The sequence below is a fragment of the Oncorhynchus masou genome, chromosome 18 (assembly GCF_036934945.1).
Source record: "Oncorhynchus masou masou isolate Uvic2021 chromosome 18, UVic_Omas_1.1, whole genome shotgun sequence".
Classification (NCBI taxonomy): Eukaryota; Metazoa; Chordata; class Actinopteri; order Salmoniformes; family Salmonidae; genus Oncorhynchus; species Oncorhynchus masou.
Genome location: NC_088229.1, coordinates 7,471,334 through 7,483,624, shown reverse-complemented (window position 1 = coordinate 7,483,624; position 12,291 = coordinate 7,471,334). Strand labels below are relative to the sequence as shown.

The 12,291-nt window shown below is 40.6% G+C and overlaps 1 protein-coding gene and 1 non-coding gene across 2 annotated transcripts in view; one reads left to right on the top strand and one right to left on the bottom strand.

The window, feature by feature from the left end:
• The window catches only part of ca6 (carbonic anhydrase VI), a 25,423-nt gene extending 13,132 nt beyond the window's left edge, over positions 1-12,291 (bottom strand). The window contains 5 exon segments of the mRNA XM_064922068.1: positions 1,180-1,246; positions 5,845-5,940; positions 8,968-9,116; positions 10,073-10,252; positions 11,922-12,291. Coding sequence (XP_064778140.1) covers positions 1,180-1,246; positions 5,845-5,940; positions 8,968-9,116; positions 10,073-10,252; positions 11,922-12,006 — 577 coding nt within the window. The 5' untranslated portion in view covers positions 12,007-12,291.
• On the top strand, positions 5,628-5,703 carry trnaa-ugc (transfer RNA alanine (anticodon UGC)). Its single transcript has one exon. It is a non-coding gene; the product is annotated as a tRNA-Ala (tRNA).

Genomic DNA, 12,291 nt, shown 5'->3' with positions numbered 1-12,291 from the left:
AACAGGTGAAAACAGAAACTGAGCACCAGTAATACTGTTGTTAATGTAGATAGATTCAGTAATACTGATATTAATGTAGATAGATTCAGTAATACTGTTATTAATGTAAATAGATTCAGTAATAAATACTGTTATTAATGTAGATAGATTCAGTAATACTGATATTAATGTAGATAGATTCAGTAATAAATACTGTTATTAATGTAGATAGATTCAGTAATACTGATATTAATGTAGATAGATTCAGTAATAAATACTGTAATTAATGTAGATAGATTCAGTAATAAATACTGTAATTAATGTAGATAGATTCAGTAATACTGATATTAATGTAGATAGATTCAGTAATACTGAAATTAATGTAGATAGATTCAGTAATAAATACTGTTATTAATGTAGATAGATTCAGTAATACTGATATTAATGTAGATAGATTCAGTAATACTGATATTAATGTAGATAGATTCAGTAATACTGATATTAATGTAAATAGATTCAGTAATAAATACTGTTATTAATGTAGATAGATTCAGTAATAAATACTGTAATTAATGTAGATAGATTCAGTAATACTGTTATTAATGTAGATAGATTCAGTAATAAATACTGTTGTTAATGTAGATAGATTCAGTAATAAATACTGTTATTAATGTAGATAGATTCAGTAATACTGTTATTAATGTAGATAGATTCAGTAATACTGATATTAATGTAGATAGATTCAGTAATACTGATATTAATGTAGATAGATTCAGTAATACTGATATTAATGTAGATAGATTCAGTAATACTGATATTAATGTAGATAGATTCAGTAATAAATACTGTTATTAATGTAGATAGATTCAGTAATACTGATATTAATGTAGATAGATTCAGTAATAAATACTGTAATTAATGTAGATAGATTCAGTAATACTGAAATTAATGTAGATATATTCAGTAATAAATACTGTAATTAATGTAGATAGATTCAGTAATACTGATATTAATGTAGATAGATTCAGTAATACTGTAATTAATGTAGATAGATTCAGTAATACTGATATTAATGTAGATAGATTCAGTAATACTGAAATTAATGTAGATATATTCAGTAATACTGTTGTTAATGCAGATAGATTCAGTAATACTGATATTAATGTAGATAGATTCAGTAATAATCCAAAGAAAACCCACCTGCGTACTTGACTTTTCCCAGGTTGCTGATGAAATCGCTGTAGTAGGTGTTCTCAAAATGTCCGTCCTGTAACGGACAGAAACACAATCAAACCTACGAACAGGTAAGTGATGGATTCTGCATTCCTTGGCGACATGGTCTCCTTGCCAAAATGAGGCAAAAACAACCACACTGGCTAAAGAAGAAACCCGGCCTGACTGCAACTAGACAACAACGAGAGAATGAGTTAGGTTGTTGATGAAATCGCCGGTAGTAAGTGTCCTCAAAAATGTCCATCAAACTAACTGGCTAAAGGTTTTATATAAAATAAAATGTCAAATAAAGTGTTGTTTTTTTGTCACGTGCTTCGTAAACAACAGGTGTAGATTAACAGTGAAATGCTTAGTGACGGGCCCTTCCCACCAATGAGGAGAGAGGAAAAAAATAAGAAAGAGTAGAAGATTTTTTAAATAATAACATGAAGAATAAATAAGAAAATAATTACACAAGGATAAATACACAATGAGAAATGATAACTTGGCTATCTACAATAAATACACAATGAGAAATGATAACTTGGCTATATACAATAAATACACAATGAGAAATGATAACTTGGCTATATACATGGGGTACCAGTACTGGGTCCATGTGCAGGGATAGGAGGTCATTGAGGTAGATATGTACATATAGCTAGGGATGAAGTGACTATGTAACAGGATATACAATAAACAGTAGCAGTGTATGTGAGTCAACTATTTAGCAGTCTTATAGATTGTGGGCCGAAGCTGTTTTAGGGTCCTGTTGGTTCCAGACTTGGTGCATCATTACCGGTTGCCGTGCGGTAGCAGAGAGAACAGCCTATGACTTGGGTGGCCGGAGTCTTCGACAATTTTTAAGGCCTTCCTCTGACACCGCCTGGTATAGAGGTCCTGGATGGTAGGGAGCTCTGTACCACTGACGTACCAGGCCGTACGTACTACCCTCTGTAGCGCCTTGCTGTCAGATGCCAAGCAGTTGTCATACCAAGCGGTGATGCAGCCAGTCAAGATGCTCTCGATGGTGCAGCTGTAGAAATTTTTAGAAGATCAGAGGGCCCATGCCAAATCTTTTCAGCCTGCTGAGGGGGAAGAGGCTTTGTCATGCCCTCTTCATGCCTGTGTTGGTCTGTGGACCACGATAGTTCCTCAGTAATGTGGACACCGAGGAACTTGAAGCTCTCAACCTGCTCCACAACAGCCCTGTAGATGTGGATGAGGGTGTACTCAGCCCTCCATTTCCTGTAGTCCACGATCAGCTCTTCTCTCTTGCTGACATTGAGGGATAGATTGTTATCCTGGCACCACACTGCCAGGTCTCTGACTTCCTCCCTGTAGGCTGCCTCATGCTTGTCGGTGATCAGGCAAAACCCTGTCATGCTGTCTGCAAACTTAATGAGGGTGTTGTGCGTGGCCACGCATTCATTATGGTAGAACAGAACTGGAAAAACAACCACACGTTGGCTGAAACAGAAACAGGCTGGCAACATGACTACAGGAGAGATAAACAGACTGGCAACATGACTACGGGAGAGATAAACAGATTGGCAACATGACTACGGGAGAGATAAACAGATTGGCAACATGACTACAGGAGAGATAAACAGACTGGCAACATGACTACGGGAGAGATAAACAGACTGGCAACATGACTACGGGAGAGATAAACAGATTGGCAACATGACTACGGGAGAGATAAACAGACTGGCAACATGACTACAGGAGAGATAAACAGACTGGCAACATGACTACGGGAGAGATAAACAGATTGGCAACATGACTACGGGAGAGATAAACAGACTGGCAACATGACTACAGGAGAGATAAACAGATTGGCAACATGACTACAGGAGAGATAAACAGACTGGCAACATGACGACAGGAGAGATAAACAGACTGGCAACATGACTACAGGAGAGATAAACAGACTGGCAACATGACTACAGGAGAGACAAACAGACTGGCAACATGACTACAGGAGAGATAAACAGACTGTCAACATGACTACAGGAGAGATAAACAGACTGGCAACATGACTATAGGAGAGATAAACAGACTGGCAACATGACTACAGGAGAGATAAACAGACTGGCAACATGACTACAGGAGAGATAAACAGACTGGCAACATGACTATAGGAGAGATAAACAGACTGGCAACATGACTACAGGAGAGATAAACAGACTGACAACATGACTACAGGAGAGATAAACAGACTGGCAACATGACTACAGGAGAGATAAACAGACTGGCAACATGACTACAGGAGAGATAAACAGACTGGCAACATGACTACAGGAGAGATAAACAGACTGGCAACATGACTACAGGAGAGATAAACAGACTGGCAACATGACTACAGGAGAGATAAACAGACTGGCAACATGACTACAGGAGAGATAAACAGACTGGCAACATGACTACAGGAGAGATAAACAGACTGGCAACATGACGACAGGAGAGATAAACAGACTGGCAACATGACTACAGGAGAGATTTACAGACTGGCAACATGACTACAGGAGAGATAGACTTGCAAAATGACTACAGAAGAGATTAACAGACTGGCAACATGACTACAGGAGAGATAAACAGACTGGCAACATGACTACAGGAGAGATAAACAGACTGGCAACATGACTACAGGAGAGATAAACAGACTGGCAACATGACTACAGGAGAGATAAACAGACTGGCAACATGACTACAGGAGAGATAAACAGACTGGCAACATGACTACAGGAGAGACAGACTGGCAACATGACGACAGGAGAGATTAACAGACTGGCAACATGACTACAGGAGAGATAAACAGACTGCTAACATGACGACAGGAGAGATAAACAGACTGGCAACATGACGACAGGAGAGATAAACAGACTGGCAACATGACTACAGGAGAGATAAACAGACTGGCAACATGACTACAGGAGAGATAAACAGACTGGCAACATGACTACAGGAGAGATAAACAGACTGGCAACATGACTACAGAAGAGATAAACAGACTGGCAACATGACCACAGGAGAGATAAACAGACTGGCAACATGACTACAGAAGAGATAAACAGATTGGCAACATGACGACAGGAGAGATAAACAGACTGGCAACATGACTACAGGAGAGATAAACAGACTGGCAACATGACGACAGGAGAGATAAACAGACTGGCAACATGACGACAGGAGAGATATACAGACTGGCAACATGACTACAGGAGAGATAAACAGACTGGCAACATGACTACAGGAGAGATAAACAGACTGGCAACATGACTACAGGAGAGATAAACAGACTGGCAACATGACGACAGGAGAGATATACAGACTGGCAACATGACTACAGGAGAGATAAACAATCTGGCAACATGACTACAGGAGAGATAAACAGACTGGCAACATGACTACAGGTGGGACAGACTGGCAACATGACTACAGGAGAGACAGACTGGCAACATGACTACAGGAGAGACAGACTGGCAACATGACTACAGGAGAGATAAACAGACTGGCAACATGATTACAGGAGAGACAGACTGGCAACATGACTGCAGGAGAGACAGACTGGCAACATGACGACAGCGAGTGAGAAGCTAGAGGTGATGGACATGTCCAGCTGTGTTTCATCCCTGTGTGTGAGACTGTGACAATGACAGTTGGCTGTGGAGCAATAGGCACATCAGCAGTGGCTGGGGTCGGGCTGGTCTACCGGATTACTGCTGTTGCTTGCAGCACATATTTCCTACTTGTCAGTACACTCCCATGTTTGTCTCTTCACATTCCATGTATCTCTCATCACCTCTCTTTAACGTCTAAATGAAAAACAAAAAATATGAAATATACTCACCTTTAAAAATAAAATAAAAAGGCATAAAGGAGAGCTAGGGGTGGGAGAAAACTCCAGCTGTATGTGTGACTAGAACATTGTCTCAGTAAGCAGGACTATCAGTACTAGGGCAATAGAACACCAGCACCCACCCGCTACACAGCTGCAGTCCATTAGGTAGCTGGGGAGGATGCCTGTGCCCTGTGGCAGCGTTGCCTAAGCGATGACCTCTAACCCGCAGCAAAGTGTTGGAACTGACTGGCTAGCCGGCTGGCTGCCTGACTGGCTGAATTAATGGCTTACTGACTGGCTGACTGGTTGGTTGATGGTTTGACTGGCTGACTGGTTGGCTGGCTGAATTAATGACTGGGTGACTGGCTGGCTGGCTGCCACTTGTTCCTATCTCTAGAAGCCAACTCAGTGGGCCAAACAGCACGCAATTGCCCAATCAATGGGCCCATTAACTGCGCAGGCAGGATGTCCGATACTGTTATACTATCAAATGTTATGACAGGAGGCACCGGGCCAGGAGGCACCGGGCCAGTTACCCACAAAGCTGTTCTATGTGTCATCTGTTCCGAGTTCATATACTGGAATTCACAAGGGTCCTGTGTGGCTCAGTCGGTAGAGCATGGCGCTTGCAACGCCAAGCGTCGTGGGTTCGATTCCCACTGGGACCACCCATATGTAAAAGTAGTGGCCCCAGCCGACTTGTAAGTCGCTTTGGACAAAAGCGTCTGCTAAATGGGATATATTATTTATTATATTAAGAAGAACGTAAAATAAGAACAGGAAAATAAACAACCGTCTTCAGATCTCACCTCGTAGAAGAAGGCTAGAACTGCCAGTCCGTCCGGCTTGTCGCTGGCCTCTTGAAAGCTCTTGTACTTATCAGAGTTATAATGGACAACGTGGAGCTGCAAACACAGAGGACAAATTGTGTAAGTTGAAAGTTGATCCAGTTGTCAAACACCGGGTTGGAAGTAATTTAATTTGTAAACATCCATATGTACAGCGACTCAAACTAATCTGTACTTTATCCAATCAACAACTCAAGAAGATCCACTTGTTATTGTTAGAGGGTGAGAAAGCAGCGCAAGCCTGGCAACATTAGTTAACTTTAGTACAGGCCCTATGTTCCTCCAGGAACCAAGAGGATAACTTTAGTACAGGCCCTATGTTCCTCCAGGAACCAAGAGGATAACTTTAGTACAGGCCCTATGTTCCTCCTGGAACCAAGAGGATAACTTTAGTACAGGCCCTATGTTCCTCCTGGAACCAAGAGGATAACTTTAGTACAGGCCCTATGTTCCTCCTGGAACCAAGAGGATAACTTTAGTACAGGCCCTATGTTCCTCCAGGAACCAAGAGGATAACTTTAGTACAGGCCCTATGTTCCTCCGGGAACCAAGAGGATAACTTTAGTACAGGCCCTATGTTCCTCCAGGAACCAAGAGGATAACTTTAGTACAGGCCCTATGTTCCTCCTGGAACCAAGAGGATAACTTTAGTACAGGCCCTATGTTCCTCCAGGAACCAAGAGGATAACTTTAGTACAGGCCCTATGTTCCTCCAGGAACCAAGAGGATAACTTTAGTACAGGCCCTATGTTCCTCCGGGAACCAAGAGGATAACTTTAGTACAGGCCCTATGTTCCTCCAGGAACCAAGAGGATAACTTTAATACAGGCCCTATGTTCCTCCAGGAACCAAGAGGATAACTTTAGTACAGGCCCTATGTTCCTCCTGGAACCAAGAGGATAACTTTAGTACAGGCCCTATGTTCCTCCAGGAACCAAGAGGATAACTTTAGTACAGGCCCTATGTTCCTCCAGGAACCAAGAGGATAACTTTAGTACAGGCCCTATGTTCCTCCGGGAACCAAGAGGATAACTTTAGTACAGGCCCTATGTTCCTCCAGGAACCAAGAGGATAACTTTAATACAGGCCCTATGTTCCTCCGGGAACCAAGAGGATAACTTTAGTACAGGCCCTATGTTCCTCCTGGAACCAAGAGGATAACTTTAATACAAGCCCTATGTTCCTCTTGGAACCAAGAGGATAACTTTAATACAGGCCCTATGTTCCTCCAGGAACCAAGAGGATTATGTAAATAATCCATACAACAGTCATCCATACAAATAGTCCAGCAGAATATATATTATAGTACATATTACTAGCATATATCTATCTATCAATATATATATTTCCAGTACCAGTCAAAAGTTTGGACACACCTACTCATTCAAGTTCTTTATTTGACTATTTTCTACATTGTAGAATAACATTGAAGACATCAAAACGATTAAATTAAACATATGGAATCATGTAGCAACCAAAAAAGTGTTAAACAAATCTAAATATATTTTAGATTTTAGATTCTTCAATGTAGCCACCCTTTGCCTTGATGACAGCTTTGCAAACTCTTGACATTCTCTCAACCACCTTCATCTGGAATGCTTTCCCAACAGTCTTGAAGGAGTTCCCACGTATGCTGAGCACTTGTTGGCTGCTTTTCCTTCACTCGGCGGTCCAACTCATCCCAAACCATCTCAATTAGGTTGAGGTCGGGTGATTGTGGAGGCCAGGTCATGTGATGCAGTACTCCAGCACAGATTTCCACCGGTCTAATGTCCATTGCTCGAGTTTCTTGGCCCAAGCAATTATCTGGTGTTACTGGTGTTCTTTAGTAGTGGTATCTTTGCAGAAATTCGACCACAAAGGCCTGATTCACGCAGTCTCCTCTGAACAGTTGATGTTGAGATGTGTCTGTTACTTGAACTCTGTGAAGCATTTATTTGGGCTGCTATCTGAGGTGTAGTTCACTATAATGAACTTATCCTCTGCCGCAGAGGTAACTCTGGGTCTTTCTTTCCTGTGGCGGTCCTCATGAGAGCAAGTTTCATCATTGTGCTTGATGGATTTTGCGACTGCACTTGAAGAAACTTTCAAAGTTCTTAAAATTTTCCAAATTGACTGTCTGAAAATAATGATGGACTGTCGTTTCTCTTTGCTTATTTGAGCTGTTCTTGCCATAATATGGACTTGGTCTTTACCAAATAGAGCTATCTTTTGTATATCACCCCTACCTTGTCACAACACAACTGATTGGCTCAAACACATTAAGGAGTACATAAATTCCACAAATGAACTTTTAAGAAGGCACACCTGTTAATTGAAATGCATTCCAGTTGACTACCTCATGAAGCTGGTTGAGAGAATGCCAAGAGTGTGCAAAGCTGTCATCAAGGAAAATGGTGGCTACTTTGAAGAATCTAAAATATATTTTTCTTTGTTGAATTGTTTTGGGGTTACTACATGATTCCATATGTGTTATTTCATAGTGTTGACGTCTTCACTGTTATTGTACAATGTAGAAAATAGTAAAAATAAAGAAAAGCCCTTGAATGAGTCGGTTTGTCTAAACTTTTGACTGGTACTGTATACGTATATAAATATATTGAACATTTGCGCTGCTGGACTGTTTTATGGATAATAAAATGTAGTATTGACATTCTTCAGAAACTGAAAGTGGGATGTGTTGTTTCGTGATAGTGCAGCTGGTTCAGCCTACAATATTTACACAGCAATTCAGCTCCCAGCTGCGAATGACCTTGAACATCAATATCAAATAAAATAATATTTGAATACATTTGCCCTGCTAGACTTGTGACCGTTGTATGGCTATAATGGCGATGCACTGTTGAGTTAGAGGTAGCCTGGTCTCAGAACTGTTTGTGCTATCAGGTCAACTCCTTTTGATGTTGCCATGACGAGGAGTGGCAACGAGTGCCATGATGGTACAAAGGCTGCTGTTAAGACCTTAGTTCCACTATGGTCAAGTCAAGCCCACCTCTATTTGCTCTGCTGTTTTAAATTGATCAGAAACAGATTATTATTTTTTCTTGGGGGGGGGGGGTTAATGTATCTGTAACACTAGCGTACCTCTGCCATGTATCTGATGCCATCCAGGGTGTGCTCTGCCCCGCTCTCCTCCAGGTCCCAGCCACCCCAGTGGAGGTGCATCTGGACGGCCGTGTAGCCCCCGGGGAGACCCTTGGTAATCACCATGCTGGGAGGGAGGACGATTTCAACTGTCCACAACACAACAAGACATTTTAATATTTACAATAATATTAAAGTATATGCCATTTAATTAATTAATTAATAAATATATGCCATTTAATTAATTAATAAATAAATATATGCCATTTAATTCATTAATAAATAAATATATGCCATTTAATTAAATAATTTATAAATATATGCCATTTAAGTAATTAATTAATTAATTAATTAATAAAGATATGCCATTTAATGAAATAATTAATTTATAAATATATGCCATTTAATTAATTAATAAATAAATATATGACATTTAATTAATTAATTAATTAATTAATAAAGATATGCCATTTAATAAAATAATTAATTTATAAATATATGCCATTTAATGAATGAATTAATTAATTAATAAAGATATGCCATTTATTTAAATAATTAATTTATAAATATATGCCATTTAATAAAATAATTAATTTATAAATATATACCATTTAATTAATTAATTAATTAATTAATAAAGATATGCCATTTATTTAAATAATTAATTAATAAAGATATGCCAATTAATAAAATAATTAATTTATAAATATATGCCATTTAATTAATTAATTAATTAATTAATTAATAAAGATATGCCATTTATTTAAATAATTAATTTATAAATATATGCCATTTAATTAATTAATTAATTAATATATGCCATTTTTACAGATGCTTTTATCCAAGTTAACTTAGTCCCCATTGAGATTAGGCTAAAGGGACCAATACTAACTAATTTAGATGTTTAAGATGTTTAAGATGTTATTATTGAAAAAATATGTTTCAATGGTATTGAATGTTCATTGTTCATCCACTATAACAAAACAGTAAAGTCTAAAACTTAAAAAGTTCACAGGGAATATGAAGTTTGTTTAATTGTACATCATTTCCGGGTGGGTTTTTTTTTGGGGGGGGGGGGGTACACCATCCCAAACACCTTTTTTACCTGAGTGTCCGTTGTTTTTCATGAGGAAGTTACCCTTCTGAGCATCATATCCAGTGAGCTCGAGCTGCAGCATGCGGGGGTTGTGACGCACACTCCTCCTCTGGATGTCGATCGGGGACTGTCTGCGGCCGCCACACGCAGGATACTCCTCCGCCCAGTGCACCTGGTCCAGGGCCCCTTCTGAAGGAGGAGAAACAGAACGGATGGATGGTAACGACGACGATGAACAATGCAACAATGTGAACTTGACCCGGGATACTCCTCCGCCCAGTGCACCTGGTCCAGGGCCCCTTCTGAAGAAGGAGAAACAGAACGGATGGATGGATGATAACGACGACGATGAACAATACAACAATGTGAACTTGACCCGGGATACTCCTCCGCCCAGTGCACCTGGTCCAGGGCCCCTTCTGAAGAAGGAGAAACAGAACGGATGGATGGATGATAACGACGACGATGAACAATACAACAATGTGAACTTGACCCGGGATACTCCTCTGCCCAGTGCACCTGGTCCAGGGCCCCTTCTGAAGAAGGAGAAACAGAACGGATGGATGGATGATAACGACGACGATGAACAATACAACAATGTGAACTTGACCCGGGATACTCCTCTGCCCAGTGCACCTGGTCCAGGGCCCCTTCTGAAGAAGGAGAAACAGAACGGATGGATGGATGATAACGACGACGATGAACAATACAACAATGTGAACTTGACCCGGGATACTCCTCTGCCCAGTGCACCTGGTCCAGGGCCCCTTCTGAAGAAGGAGAAACAGAACGGATGGATGGATGATAACGACGACGATGAACAATACAACAATGTGAACTTGACCCGGGATACTCCTCTGCCCAGTGCACCTGGTCCAGGGCCCCTTCTGAAGGAGGAGAAACAGAACGGATGGATGGTAACGACGACGATGAACAATACAACAATGTGAAATAGGCCCAATGTCTAAAAACTGGCTACCCAAGCCTCCCAACTATAGTCCCGAGTAGACATTCCCACAGAGGCCAGTTTGTTCACGCAGAGGAGAGAAGGAACCAACGGAACACTACTGTATAAAGTTCCTCTGTTTCTCCCTCTACCTTCACAGCACCTTGATGTAACCACAAAACCTCTAAAGCCAAATGTCTGAGTGATGGTTTGTAAGAGAGGTATTACGGTAAACTGTACGTCTGTCACGAACACAAATGGCTGTCTGAAAAGGCTCAGACATTACACACTATGATAACGAACACAAATGATATTGTTCCTAGCTGTAATCACATACGTCTACAGTCTACACTGGGGATCAAATCGTCATGCCACCTGTTTGTCATCGTGAGCGGTAGATCTATATGATTCAAACAGCAATTATAAACTGGGTGGTTCCAGCCCTGAATGCTGATTGGTTGACAGCCGTGGTATATGAGACCGTATACCGCAGGTATGACAAAACATGTATTTTTACTGCTCTAATTACGTTGGTAACCAGTTTATAACAGCAATACGGCACCTCGGGGATCTGTGATATATGGTCAATGTACCACGGCTAAGGGCTGTCCTGAGGCAAGACACAACGCGGAGTGCCTGGACACAGACCTTAGCCGTGGTACATTGGACATATATCACACACATTGCAAACACTTTCATCAGTTTTATCATGTCTAAAACTACAACTATTTATATTCATACTTTTTTTCAGACTTAAAATATCCTAGAGTTAATAATCTCTACAAATAAAGACACGAAAAATAAATTGAAATATCTGAGAATGAGTTCAAGACTTTGTGTTCCTCCCCCCCAAAACAAAAACAAAAACACAATGGATAACGAAAAGGAAATAGGTAATCAATGAATCCATACCTGTATATGTCCAATGTATTCCATCTATCCCAGCAGAGGCAAAGCTTACCAACATGAAATGAACTAAAAGACTGAAGTATTCCATTTCAATGGAAATCCTCTTGACACCCACATACACACGTCCCTCACTTCTCTCTGTTTCTCTCTCTCTCTCCCTCTCCCTCTCTCTGTTTCTCTCTGTTTCTCTCTCTCTCCCTCTCCCTCTCCCTCTCCCTCTCTCTGTTTCTCTCTCTCTCTCCCTCTCTCTGTTTCTCTCTGTTTCTCTCTCTCTCTCTCCCTCTCCCTCTCTCTGTTTCTCTCTCTCTCTCTCCCTCTCCCTCTCCCTCTCTCTGTTTCTCTCTGTTTCTCTCTCTCCCTCTCCCTCTCCCTC